The sequence below is a fragment of the Plutella xylostella genome, chromosome 12, assembly GCF_932276165.1.
Source record: "Plutella xylostella chromosome 12, ilPluXylo3.1, whole genome shotgun sequence".
NCBI classification, from domain to species: Eukaryota; Metazoa; Arthropoda; class Insecta; order Lepidoptera; family Plutellidae; genus Plutella; species Plutella xylostella.
In genome coordinates, this window is record NC_063992.1 from 10,052,969 (window position 1) to 10,074,708 (window position 21,740).

A 21,740-nucleotide genomic window follows, 5' to 3' on the forward strand; every position below is an offset into this window, starting at 1 on the left:
CTCTCCGGCTACTGACCGACTACTTCCACTGTGCAAATCTAAATAATTCCATATGAGTACCTACCTACTTAAGTTTAAAAAAAATACATTTATGTATTTATAAAACGTTTTTTCGTCAGGTATACTGTATTAAACGTGGCGCTGCAATTTACTGAACACCTAAAGTGTAGCTGAATGAAAAATACGTATTATACTAAAATGAGAAACCGATCGACACCTAAGTATTCTTTTAATTACAAAGTAGCCGCATTTTAAAATGCGTCTTTCAAATGAGGTACTATAACTAATTACCTACTTAACTTTTTACTACATTATGTAGCTTATCTTCCAGCAGTACATAGTAAAAAATAATCTCCGTCAAACATCGGAAAACCTGCTTTAAAACTGGTGAAATAGTGTGAACGGTTCAAAGGCTCGGCCGGTCCGCACTCGGCTTAGCGCGCCCGCGAGGGTTCAGTAACAAAGCGACAAGGGGACAAGTTGGCTCGCAATGGGCACAAATAGTTAAACTGAAAGCTTATAGAATTCAACCGGGGAGGGTCACCCTACTCTAATATGTTACTCTTTGTGAGTAGTGGGGAGTGGGGCTTCATCGGTCATCTGGACAGGTATACGGAGAAAAATTGTGGACAAAAATTTAAAAGCAAGTTGAGTTTTTTTCGTGAAAAACGGTAAGCGGTTTTATATTTAGAAACAAAGTCATACTTAAACCACCTGATACTATTTTCTTACTTGTTATTTCTCATAGTAAAGGCTATGAGAAGAAGATCAACATCCTTTTCTACAAATAAATTTGTTCTGTTCAATTTTATTAAGAGTTTATAATGTTTCACTTACTAAAAACATAACATTACATAAATTGCATTATATTTATGACATTGGCAGCAGCTACCCCCCCCTGTCGGGGGCTGGTCAGAAACCCATTAGTTCCCCCCCTTCTGACAGATAACATATAACCGGTGGCTTCTGGGGGTCACTCTATATAATAAAAATAGAAGTTTTGGAGCGCCGCTGAGCGAGTAATGACTCTATCTCGTTATATTAAACGTGGCGATTGCACGACAGCTTTCGTTCGTTCGTTTTTCGTCAGTATAGATAGAGTAACCCTCCTGAGCTATTCTTGCCCGGGTCTTGTGGTAGAGTAACTTGTACTTTTTTATTTATATCCCGGTGCGTTCTCCAGCTTCCGTGGTTAATCGTCTGAATCACGATACATTATTTTTTCTCGAGGCGTTGTTGTGTAGGAGCTGGGCGCAGTGGGGTTATCGCGAAGTCAAAATGAAGTAACATTTACGAATTTAGTGTAAAATTCAATACAATATGAATCTGAAAATCGTTGTCAAAACTAGTTAGCGATAGGGGGACTGATCACCATTGGCGTATTTCTGATATTAACAAGTAGGTACCTAGTTGCGTTGCTGTACTATAACTTTAATGGCTAGATTAAGTAGGTATTATTGAAGTTTATTTTTATTTTAAATGTCCGTGCATTCTCGCAAAAAGTCATTGACAACGTAACAGACATTCAGTATTTAGGGCGGCTTGCGTAACGTATGATAATTGTGTTTAAGGGTAAAATAAACACATTTAAGTTGTTAAATGCAATTAACGTCTTGCATAGCAAAAAATTTGTTCTTAAATACGTTTATCGAAGTGTCAAAGTTAAATACCCAAAATTGGCTGTTTAGCGCCGCTAAATACGTTTAGTGGCATTGTATCTGTCAAAAACGGCGGCATTGAAGCATGTCGTACCTATACCTAGTACCATTACAATTCCTAATTTTGGACCATTTCCCACCACGCTGGTCCACTGAGGGTTGGTGTGTTTACATATCAAGATGTGCTTAATCTAGATATGTAGGTTTCCTCGCGATGTTTTCCTTCATTCATGGTATTGCTTGATATTGGTGAGCCACTTTTTCCACTCATACTTACTTTGAGTTTTATCACAAACTGAAATGAAATTCCAACATCTGTAGGTATGCTAACGCAACGCTTTCATAGGAGAACAGAACTAGAGGGGATATGGAGAGGACAGAGGAGTTGCAGAAGAGGGATAAATCAATTCAATTCTTATGTTGTACAGATCTTGGCATTGTTATTGTTTGTGTAGTGTCAAGTGTCACTTAGTGACAGTGTCAGTAAAATTTTGACGGCATTTGTTTCTGTTCACGCATTTTTCTAGCCGTAAACATTTAAAAACTTAAAAGTTTAGATGAAAATATGCATAGAATGAAACGTAACACATGCTAAATACGTTTAGCTAAATTACAACTTCAAATGAGCCGTGCAAGACAATACAAATTGTGTTTAGTATAAATACGTTTATTGAGATAAATGCGTTTAGCTAACTAAAATTAAAATATCTTTAAATAGGAAGTCACGCAAGCCACCCTTAATCTTTCACATTTATACTTCAATTGTTTTCCCGTTATTTGATCGTTATTTACATTCCCTGGAACATGATTCGAGTATTCGCATACTGTGATTAATCAAATGGTATTTAAAGAGGCACAAAAAAACAAAGCTGAAATGGAGAACTCTTGAAGGAAAGCTGATGATATTTACCCACTCGAGAGCCGCGCTTCAAGTACGATTCTAACATGAATATACATTTACGCACAAATAAAATGTAAATAGAAACATTCGAATATGAATTACATAATAATAATATATCTCCTAATAGTTAATTAGCGGGCAATTAATTTTGCATTTAATGTCAGTATCGATGGCGTCGTAATGTCGTAGGCAATAATTACGCTTGATTTATCGTTAAATCCTCTACTATTGAATGTAGCAGAATTTCCGTGGAAAGGCGTAAAAGGAATATTTATAAGTAATTAACGCCCTATAATGTTATTAGCAGGAATTACACTGAGGAATATTTATGGCAGCCATTTGTGATTTCTGTGCTATTAGAACAATAAGTTTATATGAATTTGGGGGTTTTACGGTTATACGTAACTTATAGAAAATGATTTAGATTAACAAAAATTTAAGACTGCTATTGAAAATCATGCATAAATCGCTGTTTGCATAAAAAGCTTTTGGACAGCGAGATAATCGCATTGCTACGCCGGACTACGCCGCTACGGATGCTACGCGCTACGTGCTACGAGCTCGGCGTAGCACCGCCGTAGCATACTAGGCGAGGCATTAGCATTACTTGCTGTGAAAAAGTTATGAAATTCGGGTGTTTGAATAAAATATGTTGGTCACCTGTGCTGGCGGAGTCTCGCTCGCACGTGAGGGCGGGCGGGGCGGCGCGCGCAGGGATCGATACGCGGCTTGCGGCGGCAGTGCGAGCCCGGCCGCGCTCGCAGGCGCCCGCCCATGCCCCGCAGATGACGAGCCCCGAGCCCTGCCCGCCCGCCAGCCTCCAGGTACCCCACACTGTCACCCTGTCCATGCATCACCCCCCGCGCGCCCCTGCTGCCGCCGCACCAGCCGCCTGGTCTGTGGGTCAGTACTGTGTGAATGGCAATTGTTCGCCCGAAGGACTCCAAGTGTCGATGTCACGGTGGATGGCTCTCATTCCGAAAGAGGTATTCAGTGCACGTGGTTAGATAGTTAATTTTCACATTGTAACATAGTAAGTTTTTAATTGTTTTTGCTCGTAGGTAGAGCAAGATTAAAGTGAGTATATCTTTTGTATTAATATTCTTATTGTTTTATAGATGCATTGCATATTGGCGTGGAGATACTACCACGCTAATATGCAATTCAGTAATGTTAGTGAAGGTCATGTTCAATAACCTCAACTTGAGAAAATCGATACAACTGTGTTCTTGTGTAGTGTAGGTACCTACATAATGTATCTGGCACACAGCTTTGCATCAAATGTTCATGTATTAAATGTACCTACATACTTACTGTTAAGTGTAGATCCCATACTGTTAATGCCCTACATGTTTTTCAATGTCCTTACCTATATTTTATTCTTCTACATACACTTACATAATTTTCAATGAATTATAACCATCAATGAGCGTAAATCATTAATAAAATTTGTGAATGATTAGCGGAGAGTCGTGAATTTAGCAGAAGTATACTCCCAGCAATGTTCAAATTTATTTCTAATATGTTTAAGTTACGCCGTATTATAAAAGACCTTCAGAAATAGTCGACAAAACCTCTTATTAAAACTTATTTTCTTACTTCTATTACATTTCTTAATTCTACTAGGTATTTAACTCATTATTATAGCGTTACGTTCGGTGAATACTAAAAAGGTTATCTTAACAAAATCGTTGTGATTAGATTAGGTTAGATAGACGCAGCGGTATGAACATAGGCGATACATATTTTGTACAAAAAACATTTATCTCCTTTAATCTAACATAGCCATGAAGTGATAAACATCTCAGTCCCTATTTGATATTACTATTAAATAAATGAATACATAGGAGCCACCCGTGAGGCCGGAAGTCCAAAGTCCCTCTCGAATAACTGCGAAGTACTTATATTTTTTACACAAAATGTCGGGTAATGTAAAGTCAACATGCAGCGCCGCCGCGGAGTTTCAACAAACCAAATGTGAGCATGTGTCTAAATTAGTTTCAGTTTTAATGGTTTTAATGGTTTTAACCGAGATTTATTTCAGGGATATGGGATGAGGGTAGTATTCATTCAGGCATTAAGGTTTCCCTTGAAATTTTACACTGATATGGATATATGATTTATGTTCTGATTTATAGACATCCAACATATTTGGGACAACTGAATGGGGGATCGGTTAGGTACTAACTTAGATAGTACTATTATGAAGAATGTACAATGTTCAACTTCTTTATAGAATAGAGATGTTTTAACACAAGTAACAATTGCTCGCTGGGCCTTGGTAGATTTAAGGCTGTTGGAGTTTAACTCTAAACTTGTTATATTTATCTTATCATTAAAAAAAAATATTTATTTAAATTACTGGACATAGTCTTTTGTTATGCCTCCATTCGTTCGATGGGAGATGTTTATATTCACGTATTAATCTCAACTAGTCGTGTCACTACAACCCTCCGTCGTATTCTTGCTAATTTAAATACATAACGCAAGGGGTGCCGTTTGACGGAAAGGTTCCTGAACTCACGAGACAGATGAAGTGAGCACTCACGGGTACCAGCGAGAAACCCGATACGGTTCTCACCGTGAGACCTACATAGTAGAGCCTGGCAAGAAAGAGTAGTCATTAATAGGAGCGCTTTTCTTTATACATGTCCATATAGTATGTGGCCACATAAGTAGCTTTCCCATTTGGGTGAGTAGGGCTGCCCGCACTAAAAACAATGTTCTGATTCTAGACTAATGTAGCTCATGACGCGCATGGTAAACACTCAATAATTTCACGATAATTAACACGTCGATATAATAATGAATATAACACCACCGTATCTAAAGTAAGTAAATGGATACTACACGTTGGTTAAACTCGTGATAGATGCACATTATGTGCAATAGTGTTATAATAATATGCCTACTACGATCACAAACATGTTTTAATTTATAAATTATTAATTCAGTGCTTTACCTAAGGTGAGCTTTACCAAGTAGCGTGAGCACCTACAAGCTTATGACCTAAATGCGTTACAATGTATCCTGAACTAGGTTATATTTTCCATAAGTGGTAGCCGCTGACAAACTTTCTTGATTTAATTGAAGGATTTTCATAACGATCAATAGGTAGAACAGAGGGGGATGTACCCCTCGGGACTATAAGTTCTATTTTAAGGGTCTGCAATAGGGAATCGAGGGTTGGCATTGTCATAGAATTATGTAGTAAATGATGCTCTACAGCCTTGAAAAAAATCACACAGGTAGTTGAAGAGTCTAGCTAGGTGCTGAATCATTCGAATTTAAGTAAATGATTATGGATAACTGTAAATTAATTTCAGAATATCAAGAAAAACCAGTCAATCACACTCCCGTATTGTAACAACTGTGTCGTAATTATAAAGAATTTTCATATGATTTTTATCATATTATAAAGTTAAAGGCTTGGACTAGGCGCTAAATACCTTGTTTTTTAATAAACACACACTTATTTTGTGTAAATTAATCCTAAACTTGAGCCATTTTTTTCCCTCAAATCTTCATACAAATATCTATGGCGGCTTTCTGTGTTATAAAATCATAAACACAAGTGACGTTTGACTCAGTTGGCCGCTGGCCTCCAAAGAAGGGTCACGTCGGTTTAGGCAGCACTGACAGCTCGCGATCTTATCGTGTACAGATACAAAATCACTGCACATTGGTTGTCATTGCACTTTTTCAACTTTTATGACACCAACATAATTTGATTTGAAATTGAGGAAGCATAATTCTTCCAGTATATTCAATACATTAAATTAAATTAGATAGTGTGCAATATTCTCGTGATATTACAGTCTCGTATAGGTCTGATGAGGAGCAGGAATATAGCGAATGGATCTAAGTGATGACAATACGCACGAACATTAGGTTAAGGGATCAAAAATACAGTCTCTTGGTGCTGGTTGAGGTATGGTCTCGTGAGGATCTGATGAGGGCAGTAACACGGTGGTGGCTCAATTTTATTTCAAAGATGTTAATAGCTAAAAGCATCGAGTTTTGGGCTATTAAGTATGTTTTTCAGAGAGAGAGAAAGAGATTTTGTTTTTCCTCTGGATGTGTTAGGTTTACTGGGTTTACTAAGTACATTCTGTTAATGGCATCAAGTTGTTATGTGTTCATAAGTAATAATTATTTATTAACAAAATGCTGTTGATTCTCCACGAAAATGTAAAAATAAAAATAAAATAAATAAAAATAAATTCGTAACGTGAAATTGTCAATGACGGAATTTCTTCTATAGACAGTAGCCACAAAAAAAACAAACGATAGATGGCGTGATTTGAAGATAAAGATACATTTTTTCGACACATAGACAGCAACAACAAAAAAAATACAGATTTAAAGAAAAGAAACACATACTTATACAAAACAACAAAGAAAAAAAAAGGATACACATCAAAATAACTGGAAAAAATATAAGCCCCAATTTACTTGTGTGGGACAGGGAGTACCATAATATTTTTTTTGGGGTACTCCCCATCTATGCGAAATATAAGCTTGATATCTTTACCCGTTTCTGAGAAAAAGGGCGGTGACAGACAGTCAGTCAGACAGACGGACAACAAAGAGATCCTATAACGGTTGCTTTTTTTCTTTTGACGTTCGAAACCCTAAAATTAAGTAAAAATATTATGCTGCCAAAAAATGTACTTACAGGTATTGAAAAAGCGGTATACTCGGATAAACAAATTATACCAGCAGAGGGTTCACCATTTAGCTGAATGTTACTTAGAAAACGGCCTTGAATGGCGGTCAAGTTGGTCCCCGCCTGCGATACTTTCCATTAACATTGGGACTCGTTTTCATGTTTTTAGCGTACAGTCAGGTTTTTAGTTTTTTATAATTGTATTTTTTTATTTGTAACTTTTTAGTTGTTTTTATTTTATGAAATTTTACGTCGGTAGGTAGTTCATGATCATTTTTTATTTCAATAATTTTGGTGTTGTTATTTAAATACCTTCAATATGCATATTTTTGTAATGTGAAAATCAAGTCCTTTCATTTGATACCTTACACGGCAAAGTTGAATTATTATTTTTTCGATCATCACGTTATGTCCTCAAGAGGGCGCTATGTACATTTGAATGGAACGTCACATAGCCTATAGCCATCGCGCCATCAATACGCTTCTAACAATACCTCATACATCAAAATCTATCAAGCCGTTTAGGCTACAGGAGGGAACAAAGAAACAGACAAACATACATATATACATACATACAATCAAAAAACATTACCCTCCTCCTTCGGCAGTCGGGTAAAAAGGAGTAAGACAGGGGGTCATTCTGAACTTTTGCTCTACGAGTTTTGGAAATTAACAAAAGAAAACCTTTTTCATAGAAACTTTGTTGGACATGTGACTTTTTGCCATGGAAAACGAATATTTTTTTTCGCGAATTTGCAACATCTCGTAGAACAAAAGTTGTTCAGAATGACCCCAAGAGCGGTGGTAGCTCAGTCGGGTAAGCGCCCGCTTCTCACGCCAGAGATGCGGGTTCGATCCCGGCGCTGACATGTACCAATGAGTTCTTTTAACTTAAGTACAATGTATACCATCGCTCTTACGGTGAAGGAAAACATCGTGAGGAAACCTGCATATCTAGATCTAGCAAATCTAGATATGTGAACCCACCAACCCGCAGTGGACCAGCGTGGTGGGGAAATGGTCCAAGCTTAGGAAGGCAGTTTAGACCTTGGGGATATGCACAAAGGTTCCATTCGAGAGAGCCAGGTGCAGGTACTTACACCCCCACAGAGAATAGAATAGAATAGAATAGACCCCTTGAGTCATCCCCTTTTGGCTTAGTATAGCCCTTTTGCGACACTATGTATTTACTTTGCTTTGTCGTCGGGGTTCAGTTGGCTGGAGGATGCCCGAAACTTATTATCTACACTTTAATACTTGTAGTTACCTTTCTACAAGTAAATACCACATTTGTTTGAGAAAGCTAATCGGGTTCCGAATATAGAGTAAAGTGGCACCCCTATTAATTTCTACTCTTTCCTGGTGCCTACCAGTGTAAGTAAGAATTATACTTACTTACCCTAAAATCACCCAAAATGTACTTGAACATAATTGTCAATAAAGTTGGCGAGTAAAAGTTTATCGACCCACTGTGCAAACTTACATGTGTGCGTGTCACTGCGTGTGCTGTGTGAAGAGCATTGGAAACCCAAAATTGGCGCGGCACGTCACCCTGTACGGGCCCTTAAACCAACATGGGTAGGTATGAATGAGAGAGAGCGTCAGCCGGTTGTCCCTTTCTAAGCTTATCTCTGTTCCCCGGGGAAATTTTTATCCCTTTTCCCTACCTTACCCTAGTTTTCAGCACTTAGATGTATTTAATATTTAGATTGCAGAATGGAATTCATAATTGAAATTAATATTGAGATATACAGGGTGGCCCAGTTGCTCATTAGGTGGGAGCCCGAAAACTACAAGAAATACAATAGATGCCAATCCGTTCTATAATGACTGAAACATCTAAATGAACCACCCTCTTTGTCCCAGTGCGCCTATCCATCTCGATTTTAGAAGTGACCAGACCTTTTTTTTTCGAAAAATGAGAATTTAACAGTAAAAATTCTGTTAGCTCAAAAATCCTGGACCTTGGCATTGGCAAATGAATAAAATAACCTTGACTCCAATGGGAAAATCCGATTACACCTACGCGCGAAAAATATAAACATATTTGAATATTTACTCTAACTTCCCGAGCAATTCATAAACAATATGTTAACATTGAACTCCTCTCGAAATAAAAATAGAAAACCATTGAATTACGCGAACGTACAGACGAAGTTTCAAGATGGTTTCAGGAATGGGAGTTCGCACGCAACTTCAGTGGTTTTAGGAAAGAGGAAGTGGTAGGTAATATTCACGCTAACAATGTTGTGTTATCCAAGTTTTCATTTCGATTTTCGTTTTTATTTTTTCAGTGAACTGTGTAAACCCTTTTTTCCTTCTTGCTGCTGCTGTTATGCTAATTATCCACCCACGAGCAATGAAAAAGTTCCAATGATGTATGGAACGGCAATAGCAGTTGGAACTTATTCATTACCCGTGTCTTAGCAATATCAACTATTTACCCCAATATACTAGAATAACCGTGAGAATTGTACCTATTCTAAGGCATGTGCCGTGCTAGACTGCAATTCCCCGGCATGTGGGGCAAGGCCATGCCGTATCACAGTGCAGGCCGCTGCCGGAACTGAGTCGCATAAGGAAAACGATAAATTGAATCAATGCACCGTTTGCATACGCTGTGACGTCATTACTTCATAACACACCGTTTTTCCAGTGTTTTTTTTTCAAACTTGGCAAACGTGTTTATTCGTTTAGAACTTGAGAAACGTCTGAATAAAATAATAACGGAAATATTGAATGTTTCTATAAATATTCCCTACTTTACACATACCTTATCGTATAAATTATTTAGGTTAGGGTAAGGTTCTCATTTAAATAATGCAGCCTACGCTCGCTGTTGGCGGAAAATCTATCGATAATTTGCGAGAAAAGCACCTCGTAGGTAATATTCGTTTCCGTCCGTGTAATAATTCATTTTCCTTAACTACGGTGGGTGAACTGAAAGGTAATAAACCACCGTATCTACCTGAAGTGTTGTTAATATTTGGGTAGAATGTAACAAGGTAACGCCATTTCGTGAATGTGATTTGGTGTCGTAGTTCCTGAGCCCCCCCTCGGGACGGTCCTACCCCGCAGTGACGTCATAGCTAACAACCCTGGGTAAATAATAAATGTGGTTATGTGAGGCCTCTCCGCCGAAACTTATATAATAATCCTTATTGGGGCTCGTAGTTTAGATGCCGGCGGATTACGCGAAATGATTAGTTGTAAGTTTGCGTAGTCAAAATATCCCTAAACTACCCCTGGCTGCTAGAGAATATGGCGGCTCTATATATTTAAACAGAAACCGAATTTACTCCCAACCCACTTTCCACTCCGGCACGAGAGTAGAGTCAAGAAATAAGACCGAAAACGAAAATGTACGTCCGCACAACCCAATAATTTGCATTGAAAAGAATCCAGGTAGTGAAACTGCGGGTCTATTTCAGGCAGCTTTTTAAAGTTGCAACAGCGCGATGGTACTTGACCTTTCCCGTCTCGCGTGTTACAGCGACGCGGCCAAATTACGGCTTTCAGGCACCGCCAGGAAATGGAAATAGTGCCGCAATAGCAGCGAGGAGCCGAGGAGCAATAAACTCCAATTTTGACTGCGCTCACCTCCGAATGCCAAGGAGCCTACTGCTACAATTTGCGCCAAAATTTGCAACATTTCTTTCTGATATAACAGCTACTTTTATTTTGACTATGAATCGGATGAGCTTATCGCGAGCGGATCGGTTTGATTGCACACGTGCATAGTTGAGCTAATTGCCCCGGTGGGCGCACCCCACGGCATTAACTTTGCTCATAACAAAACTTTGTCTGCGATCTTGCATAGATGCATGCGCCTATCTAGAGTTTTCGCGAGGTTAAATTATCTTGTTGTTCCGGATTTCCCTGCTTTTGCTTTCAGTTTTACTAGTTTAGAAGAGCTTAGTTTCTCGTGATGCCGGTTTAAATAGTTGTAGGTAGTTTGCGCGTATCTGTTGTACATCTCTTTGTTTTATTTTCCTTTTAAAGTGCAATACCGTGTCAGTAATCCGGGCTCATAATTAAGTGTTAAAGCTAGATGCATTTTCACACCCAGCTGTACCCCATTAATAATGAACTGTCTCCGGCAGAGCAGTCAGAGCGCTAAACATACCAGAGCACCAAGAGTCTAATCGAATAAGTTATGCTGTATTTGGGTCGTTTGTTAAATACTCGTATAAGGTGTATTGCCGATTGCGAATGTTGTTAGAAACGCTTCGTTTAGCTATCTTTCAAGTCCACTAAGGTTTCGAGTCATCAAATATCTCATACATTACAATGGTTATTGCCCCCTCCAGATATCTAACTCCTACATGTTATCCCCAGGTGATGCACCAGCGATGAGTCGCCGCGCGCGGCCGTGACATGGGAGCGCAGGCATGGGCTGGCGCGCCGTGCAACCGCCGCACATCGCCGCCAGTTTACTGCTGCTGCTGCTGGGGCAACTACCAGGTATAATACGAACGAGCATCAGAAAAACATAGTTCTTATTCTGAGTGTCAGTTTACTAAAGCTGCACTGGGTAGCCTCGTATATAAGGTACCTACATACAGTTGATAAGAGAAGGCATTTTCCATTCCTACCAAGGAACTTGTTAATCCTTTCTTCACTACGATATTCCTTTTCAGCAGTTAAATTTAATACTAACATTGGTAATAAAAAGTCGCTAGCTATACTAAATGAACACACCTTATCCTAGCCATGTCAATTACTCCCAGCCAGATGTAATATAGCCACTGAATCAGTCCGGGCATTTACCAATTTCCCCCTTTATTATGAACCGTTCCAGCAAAAATCTCCAGCAGATTATGTAAAATAAGATCAGGACTTCCTCGGTTTACCTGCCCACGACCTTAGCTATTTCCGTATTTGCTGTTAGAGCCGAGATGAGAGGGGAGTTCCGGCGGTGTTGTTTACCCGCGACGACACTCGGACTATAAAATTGAATGTGTCTCCAGTGACATCGTTACATTACAACATTACACCAATAGCGCGTCTTCGCAGCATTCAACGTAATAGCTTGTTCTGAAACCCATTCCTGAAAGGATTAAATTTCCATTAACCTATATTTTGTTTACCTTCCATTCAAAACGGAACCGTACAATCATTGTAAAAACACGGGGCGCTGTAATTTAGGCTATGAAATGAAAACCCTGTAAACGACATCCAATAAATTAAAAAGAATGACTATTTAATGAACATTTAAGGAAATACGCCTTTGAACTCTTTTAATGAGAAACACGAAACAGGGTTCCTTTAAAAATGTAAGGGAGCTATTTATTTGAAGCGACTCGGTTATCTGGGCGATTTATCTAACGCAGCGGCGGCGGCGGTGGCGGCGCCGGACGTCGCCGCGATCGGTTTGCTAACGCCGGCTTTGAACCGCGCTGGGAAATAATTAGCGAGCTACCCGCTTTATACCTTTATTACCTACCTATTTTGTTTATCGGGAGCAGAATCAAAGGGTTCTTGCGTATTGATTGTACATTTACATTCACGGGCAATAAAAATGTTCCAGTGATATATAGAACGTTAATGGTAGGTGGAACGTTTTTCATTGGCCGTGAGTGTAGTACAGCGGCTGGGTTGTGTTGCAGTGACGTGCCACGTGGAGCACCAGGATGCGGTGCACATCACGGCCATCCTGGGCGAGAGCGTGGTGTTCAACTGCCAGGTGGACTTCCCCGAGGACATCCCCGTGCCCTACGTGCTGCAGTGGGAGAAGAAGGTAGGCGAAACGGTACGACCACACACTCCACTTTACAATACAAGCTGCTCATCTACCGTGTGTGTTTCTGTTCAGTAGAGACGAGGCTCGAGTCGGGCCGCCCGCTGACAGTAACGTATACTGCCGGCGCCGCGGGGGGCGCGGGGGGACGCGCCGCCGCCCGCGCCCCTCGCCCGCCGCTCTGTGTATTTTGCCTTCAGTAACGCCTCGTATATCGCGCTCCGGTCTATCGACACCACAGACAAAGACCTTCGCAACGAGTCCGAGAGAGCAGCAGTCCCCCGTTAGCCGACGACATACACATACACAGCCACTGTACTGTCCACTGTACTGTTCGTGTCCGCACCCCCGGCACGCTTGGTCGCTGCGGCGCTGTCTGTCTCTCTATCTGTGGCCGGTTCTCTCGCACTGTGTCTGTCCGTAGCCTCTTGTTCTTGTATTGTACTGTACATATGTTCATTATGCTAATTCGTTCTGAATATGCACGCTCTCGGTACAAGCTTAGAGTTATGTAGATACGCTTGCATTTGCATGTCCTAGTTAAATTTACAGTACTCGGTAATTATCATATCCTGTTTCTGTAGCTAAAGTAACCAGAATTAAAAACGACTTTCAGTAATTAAGTAAATTGAATTTCCGCTTAAATTAAACAACGTGAAACTAAAACGACGCTAAACGAATTAAAAGCCTCCTTCGCTGTTTTGTTAACTCCTGAAATTCTGCATGCCCTCTAGTAGTTTGATTATTTCTCTCCGTAGTTAGTACGATCATGAGCATTATCATACACGGCCTCGGCCCCTGATTCTGTACTGTCGTCATGATTGGTCTGTATGTGTATGTGTCCCGCTGTCGTAGCCAGGATCGGAGTCGCGCGTAGCTTGTAGTAGTTCCTGCCGCGCCGGGCAGGGGCAGTCTGTAATGCCGTATGTGACTGTGCGCAGGGTCAGGACATCCCCATCTACATCTGGTACGAGAGCTACCCGACGCACAGCGGCGAGGGCTACGAGGGCCGCGTGTCGCGCGTGGCGGCCGACTCGCCCTACGGCGCCGCCAGCCTCAACCTCACCAGCATCCGCGAGGCCGACCAGGGCTGGTACGAGTGCAAGGTGGTGTTCCTCAACCGCTCGCCCAACCAGCACAAGAATGGCACCTGGTTCCACCTCGACGTGCACGCGCCGCCGCGCTTCTCCATCACACCGGAAGACATTATATACGTTAACCTAGGTGAGCGCTCCGCTAGGTATCTTTTATTGCAGCCAGTTGGCCGCCCGCCAACTGTATCATTGTTCGAGTATTTTGATAGCGGGCGACGGATCCGTCCCCACTTCGCAGCGGGCAGCGATACCCGGCGTTATTGGACAGCGATATGGCACAATAACAAGGCAACTACGACAAGTTGCAACTAGGTAGTTGAAATGTGATACGTGACATAAACTTTTATGTGGTCAAGACGATTCCCGGTTGGGCAGTTGGGATTGGCTATGGTGAAAGTTTTATCTGATTACGTCACAGGCCAATTGGAAGAGGACCGCAGATTTTTTCATAACATGGGCCAAGTAGCAACTTCTCTGTCCTATTAAGTAACTTAGGTATATGAGTAAGACATGACAGTGGACTTTATAGCATTTCAACCCTCCATTTCATTCCTTAACTTCATCCTCTCTAGGCGACGCAATAATCCTGAACTGCCAAGCCGAGGGCACGCCCACTCCAGAGATCCTCTGGTACAAGGACGCCAACCCCGTGGAACCCTCGGGCACGGTGGGCATCTTCAACGACGGGACCGAGCTCCGGATCAGCAACATTCGCCACGAGGATATCGGGGACTACACCTGCATTGCTCGGAACGGGGAGGGCCAGGTGTCACACACCGCCAGGGTCATCATAGCTGGTGGCGCCGTTATTACGGTTAGTATGACATGATTATTGAAACATAATTATCTTGTTCACTTTTGCCTCTGGGATAGGAGGTTCGTCGCCATAGTTAATTACAAGATAACATGAGGCTGAGCGGCTAATGAATAGGTGCACTTATTAGTTTACTAGAATCCATGGTGTGACTACTCATTAATCATACAAAGAAAGGATTATGTAAATGGGTTGATATGTATCTTAATTGGCTACAAAATAGAACCCATTAGGTATACGATATGATGGTACGACGTCACACTCCATCCAGTGCCTGAAACTTTAATAGTAACGACCAATCCAATTAGGAAACTCGAATTGAATTTACCCAGTTGCTGTTACCTTAAAGTTACAAACAATATGCCAAGTGCATTAGTCATTGTCCGCAACAACCGTGTAGAGGGGTAGAAGTTCAACAGTTCTAATGTTCGCATCATCATCAACATTCCCAACCCGCAGATGCCACCGACAAACCAAACCAAGCTAGAAGGCGAAAAAGTCCAGTTTACTTGTGAAGCCAAAGCTTTGCCAGGGAATGTTACTGTGAAATGGTTCCGTGAGGGTGCTCCAGTGGCTGAAGTAGCGGCCTTGGAGACCAGAGTGACTATTAGAAGAGATGGAGCCCTGGTGATAAACCCGGTGGCGGCCGACGACTCCGGGCAGTATCTGTGTGAGGTGTCCAACGGTATAGGTGCCCCGCAAAGTGCCTCCGCTTATCTTAATGTTGAATGTAAGTGCGCTCGTCTACTTTGATTAATCCCCATTTATTTTATCACGCCAAATTCGCTGAAAGCTTCAAACAAGCGACCGTTTTATTGAAAGAGAATATAATGAAAGAAAGATCTTGTACATAACGTTGATAATAGTTTGACCTAATTTCGGAAGAGTTTCTTTGTTGGTAAATCAATACTTGGCAAATTTCAGATCCTGCTAAAGTGACATTCACGCCGACCGTGCAGTACCTCCCGTTTCGGCTGGCCGGGGTGGTACAGTGCTACATAAAGGCCAACCCCCCACTGCAATACGTCACGTGGACGAAAGACAAGCGCCTTTTAGAACCCTATCAAACTAAGGATATAGTGATTATGAACAACGGCTCCTTGCTTTTTACAAGGGTCAACCAGAATCACCAGGGGAGATATACTTGTACGCCTTATAATGCTCAAGGAACTCAGGGATCGTCAGGTAATAAATTTAAACCAAGATACAATGACAATAAAATGGATGGTACTAAACATAAAGATATAGGAGCTAATGCTACAATTTAATTTGCAGGTCCAATGGAAGTGTTAGTTCGTAAGCCCCCAGCCTTTACTGTAGAACCGGAGCCTTTATACCAGAGGAAGGTGAGCTCGTTACTCATGTAGGACATAAATCACTATAAACTCTTTGGTCCGCCCTCAATATTTTACTTCGCCACTTTCATTTTGTTGTGGGACTGTCAATTAGAGCTGACGTGACTCGACACATTCGTGATGGATGTGCTGGAGGCGACCACAATACCGAACTTACCTCATAGAGAAAAAATAAATACTTACCTACCTAAAGGAAAGAAAAACTACAACTTCTTACTATAATAGTAGTACCTACTACGGCTGCCTCCTGTTAGGTTCGCCCATGAAAAAAGTTTTTATTATCGAGTCTATAAATATTATGCTTTTGCTAATTGAGCAATAGGCATTACAAATAAAACAATAGAATATACAATACGTATTCTTGGGTTCGATTCACGAGTCGAGCTAGCAGTCAAAGAGCCTTTCATACATAACTTAACTAAAATGATTGACATCACCTAGGTGGGAGAGTCAGTAGAAATGCACTGCGAAGCTCAAGAAGCAGAAGGCACGCAGCGACCCAGCGTGGTCTGGCGGAGACGAGACGGCCTTCCCTTACAGAAGGCCCGGGTTCGAGCCAACGGTGGGAACATTACTATAGACACGCTAAGGAGACAAGACTTCGGGATATATCAGTGCGTCGCTTCTAATGAGGTTAGTCTACGAAAATATACATGTAATGGGTGTTCTTTTTTGAAAAGCTTAAATTTTGTCGTCAAATCTCTTCAAGCTTTACAAGCATTGCAAAATTCCATGCTTCCTTCCCGAGTCCTATATGTGACACATGGAAAATTCCAGGTAGCGACAATAGTAGCAGACACGCAACTAGTGATCGAGGGCACCCAGCCACATGCTCCGTACAATGTATCTGGGACCGCCACGGAGTTCCAAGTCACGCTCCGATGGCAGCCAGGGTACGCCGGCGGGCCAGACTACAAGCAGGACTATACCATCTGGTATAGAGAGGCGGGAGTGTCCGATTGGACCAAAGTGCCCGTCACACCGTCTGGAGCCACTTCCGTAAGTTGATAAAAATAACAACAAATAATAAAAATAGGTGTACGTGTGTGGGATTTCATTCCAATCCACATTGTGAAAAACACAATTGCATTATGAGATCATCTGAATAGAAGATTTTTGCATAATAATTGTGTGACCTTGCATTTGATGGAACCCTTGAACTAGATCAAGTTCACTGAAGAATGGGTTTCAATTAGATGCAATTTCCTGGACGTGCAGTGGGTTGTATAGTTACGGTAATTTAGATAATGGAGCACCAGCCCATGCTATCAAAGGCTAAACGGTCTATTTACATTGACCTAGCTAGTTGACATGTTTTGCCATTGTAGCGTAACTTGCAAAACATTGATTATCCTTCGTTCTAGAGGTATAATATTTCAGATACATAATATTACGTAGTATAACTTAAGTGAATGCAGAATAATGGATGTTTGAGACTAGAGATGATATTTTATCGCAGGTGACAATAAACCGCTTGCAACCAGGAACGACGTACGAATTTCAAGTGAACAGTAAGAACACCATCGGAGAAGGCATGATGAGCAAAGCTATTACCATCAGAACTCTCGGTAAGTTGAAAATAAGTAGTTTAATCTGCGATACGGTAACAGGAAAAGTGTAGAGATTTAAAAGTTGGTGACGGAAGGGAGTAGAATAGAAAGTGAATGGGATTTAAGGATTGGATTAAAGTGTTGTAGAAACCCAGATTATATATTTTTATATGGCATAAATATTTCCAATAATAAAATTTTATTGAATTAGCTAGGTTTATGAAATATGTTTCCGACAGTTATCTCAACATTTGTGACTATAATATGACCTATAATATTTCTAACAATACTTTCCTAAGATGTGTCGTCGTGTTACTAACACAAGTTGTTGCTTTGTGTAGACGTAGGCATCCGACCGAAGGCGGGCGAGGCGCCCGCGCCCACCGGCCCCGTCGACGAAAAGATATTCGTACACGCACCGGAAGGCTCGGGTATATAACACAGCACTTTGTATTATTTGTTTATCACTAACCAGGTACTTATTTTACGTCACTCATTTATTTAGATACATAATAAACTGGTGCTGCAACTTACTCAGATTCTGCAGCACTTGTTATCTAGCTAAAGCTTTTATTCGAAGTGATGTAAAATCTGTATCTAAGGTATACCGATATTGCTTTTTACATGAATTGGCAACTAAAAAATAAAAACTAGTTTCAAAATTGAATCTAACAAAAGATGTGGTTCGTAGATAGCTTGCACTACCGACTAAATTATCCATAATCGTGGCAGTTAGCTTTCGCCGCGGCGACAAACCCTAGCTTATCTCTAGGGTTGCCACCGACACGCAACACAGACATATAACTTGCTTCGCTACACAGGTCCGAAGCCGGGTACCCCTCGGAACCTGACAGTGACGGAGGTGCACAACGGGTTCCTGATCACGTGGCAGGCGCCGCTGGACCGCGCCAACCTCGTGCAGTTCTACACCATCAAGTACCGCACCGACGCGCAGTGGAAGACGCTCAACCGAGGCATGATCCGGCCGGAGGAGACCAGCTATCTTGGTAAGAGGAATAGATTCAGGGCTGATTGATTTAGCAGAAGGGGAATCTAGGCAAAGTCATCGTTGTACCTTACTTAGTCTTTTAGGTGTTCATAATTAGGAAATTTAAAAACCACAAAATATGAATAACAGAATACCGCATATAAAGACAACAGCTCTTAGTTTTAGTCTTTTGCATCTTATCAAAGATAACTTTAAGTATTTAGGTATATTCAAATAAGAAGACCAAGACTAACCAAGGCTCATATTTTTCTAGTGAAAAACCTAGTCGGCGGGCGCACGTACTACTTCCGAGTCCTGGCCAACTCTGCCACAAGCTACGAGAGTTCCGACGAAGTCAAGTTCCCTGTGCCCGCCCGCGTGAAGCACAAAGCCATCACCGCCGGCGTGGTGGGCGGGATCCTGTTCTTCATCGTGGCCATCATACTGTCGGTTTGTGCTGTGAAGATTTGCAACAAGAGGAAGCGGCGGAAGCAGGAGAAAGGTGCGTCGGATTGAGTGCGGCAGCCGCTCACCCGCTGTCCTGTTGTCGATTTCGTGGATTCTGTTAGACTTGTAGACCCCCTTAGGTTGCACCAATGTTGGCTCAAGGAGCCGTGGTAAATTTATCTCTCTGTCAAAGATAGATGGATTGAACCACGTTTGCTTTCTTCTTGAGTTAAAATGGCTCCAAGTTGGTGCAATTCTCCCTTAGATTAGACGCAGCTAGTTGCTCCTGTTGCAAATAGTATCGCTATACAAACAAGTACTTAATAGAATCCTTGTAAAGCTATCTTTCACATGAAAGTTCACGAAATCGACACTCCTGCAAATGTTTGGACGAACATGTCCAGAGACTAACCATATTGTCGGTGACGAAGCCTCATCACTCACTTCACATTTGTCTCAAAGGTAATCGATAGCTAGAAAATATAGGGTGTCATTTAAACGATCGCCAATTAAATCCGTTTTGAATTTGCTAAATAATAGGTTTGAAGGCAAAATAGTAGATTTGCCAGCAAATTTTTGCCCCCAAACAATTTTAAATCAATTCAACAATTAATCACTTAAAATTGCCGGGATTTATGATCAAGTGGCAAGTTAACATTTATGTATATATTTTAATAGGTATGTCCACATAACTCGATGTTATGTTTAATATTTAAATGAAACAAAAAATTAAGTTTAAATCATCAATATTCTTAATTAAAAACAACATAAACAACCTTCTTCTAATTATAACTTAAACCTTAATCTTCTTCTAATCAAAAGCAATCTTATTGTAATTAAAACTTAAACTTCCTCTTTTCATCATCATCATCATCAGCCAATAATCATCCACTGGTGGAGATAGATCCGCTCCCAAGGAGTGCCACAACATTCGGTCCTCTGCCTTCCTCATCCAACCACTATCGGCTATCCGCCTAAGATCGTCAGTCCAGCGGGCAGGAGGGCGTCCCACGCTCCGTTTGCCTGTTCGTGGTCTCGACTCGAGAACTCGTCTACCCCAACGGTTATCGGTTCTTCGGCAGATATGACCAGCCCACTGCCTCTTCAGCTTGCATATTTTGACAGCTAAGTATGTCGGTAACCTTGGTCCTCTGACGGATAATCTCATTTCTGATACGATCCATCAGAGAAACTCCAAGCATAGCTCTCTCCATAGCACCGTCTCCGCTAATTTGTAAACTCATGTATTAAATTGCTAACGAATTATAATGTTTTAATAACTGGACCAATCATAATGTAACTACTGCAATGCTGATAAAATATGAATTAAAAAGAAATCGCAACATGCGACCTAGAGTCAATATATTTGCTGGCAAATCTACTATTCTGCGGGCGCAGTTATTATTTGAGGAGCAAAAATAATATTCTGCATACAAAGTTTTTATTTATGTAATGAACTCAAATTTTTTGGCAATCCATCTATTATTTTAGATTTTTGTATTGATATTATTTGCTGATTCATACCAGAGGACACTTTTTATTTATTTGAGGACAAAAATATATTGTTGCGGTTGATCTATTAATTTGCTGATACAAGTTGATGACAAAAATAAACTTTGCTGGCAAGAAATATAGTTCCCGAAAATATACCAAAGTGATGAAAATGCTATCCATTACCTTTGTATTGCATGCACTTTAAAATGTAATAAAATTGTTGTTTTGACTAAATTGGGTTTGGTTTGTGTTTTTAAAGCTAGATTTTACATTTAACTAAAACGGCTTGTGGATTGTTATTTTTGCTTGAACTCCCGTCTGAATTCTGCAAATATTTGTGTTTGATCAACCGTGTTGTTATTGAAAATATTTTAATGGAAGTACATTTGCGTATTTTCCAGTTTATAGTTTCAACAGATTTATGTTTTGAATATTCATTCACGAGACTAATGTAAACGATTTTAATAATTTGTTTATCAATCAATGTTTAATTCATTTCGCTTCTTCAGATCACTTCACCAGTCCATGTAAAGAGTATACTCTTTACAAGGATGGTTCAAGTCACTGAATTCTTGGTGGAAGATTCATTCGCATTCGCAACGGGGACAACTTTTATAATCCAGTTCTTTGCCAGTTGCAAGACGAGTGAATGCTCTGCTAGGGGTTCTGTGGCTCGCTTTCAAGTTGACAATATGGTGGTTGGTAGTGAGGGCAGGTGGCGGGTGCGCGGCGCGGGAGGGGAGGCTCCGGGACTCGTCGACACTACATTAATGTTCAGAAATCATTCGCTTGCAGCATACAACATGGTAGCGGCCAGGCTGACCGACCTGCGCCACGCGGACAGCACTCAAGTGCCTTTTAAAAAGTGAGTAGAATCGATTGATGTAATTTAGATAGGTAGCTTGATGCATTGAAGTCTTACTAATGGTCATTTTGTTTATTTATGATGCTGCTCTAAAGGAAGTCAGGTATGTTCAAATACAAGACATAATGTGTGTAGTTACACGACTGCTGTAGGCACTGTTAATTC

The 21,740-nt window shown here is 40.9% G+C and overlaps 1 protein-coding gene across 8 annotated transcripts in view; it reads left to right on the forward strand.

Moving 5' to 3' along the window:
- The window catches only part of LOC105394468 (protein turtle), a 73,798-nt gene that overhangs the window by 47,155 nt on the left and 4,903 nt on the right, over positions 1-21,740 (forward strand). The window contains exons 4-18 of one of the 8 annotated variants that reach the window (XR_007266821.1): positions 11,567-11,692; positions 12,838-12,980; positions 13,910-14,192; positions 14,635-14,876; positions 15,336-15,606; positions 15,801-16,061; positions 16,152-16,222; positions 16,673-16,864; positions 17,009-17,230; positions 17,691-17,799; positions 18,123-18,212; positions 18,603-18,788; positions 19,044-19,271; positions 21,489-21,575; positions 21,671-21,678. Coding sequence is in view for 6 of the 8 variants with exons in the window: in XM_048624388.1 (XP_048480345.1) it covers positions 11,620-11,692; positions 12,838-12,980; positions 13,910-14,192; positions 14,635-14,876; positions 15,336-15,606; positions 15,801-16,061; positions 16,152-16,222; positions 16,673-16,864; positions 17,009-17,230; positions 17,691-17,799; positions 18,123-18,212; positions 18,603-18,788; positions 19,044-19,271; positions 21,506-21,575; positions 21,671-21,678 (2,449 nt within the window). In the remaining 2 variants the exon portion in view is untranslated. Of the gene's footprint in view, positions 1-3,285; positions 3,384-11,566; positions 11,693-12,837; positions 12,981-13,909; positions 14,193-14,634; positions 14,877-15,335; positions 15,607-15,800; positions 16,062-16,151; positions 16,223-16,672; positions 16,865-17,008; positions 17,231-17,690; positions 17,800-18,122; positions 18,213-18,602; positions 18,789-19,043; positions 19,286-21,488; positions 21,576-21,670; positions 21,679-21,740 lie in introns of those variants that run through there. The other 7 variants (XM_048624388.1, XM_038119375.2, XR_007266822.1 and 4 more) reach the window with 7 other exon arrangements.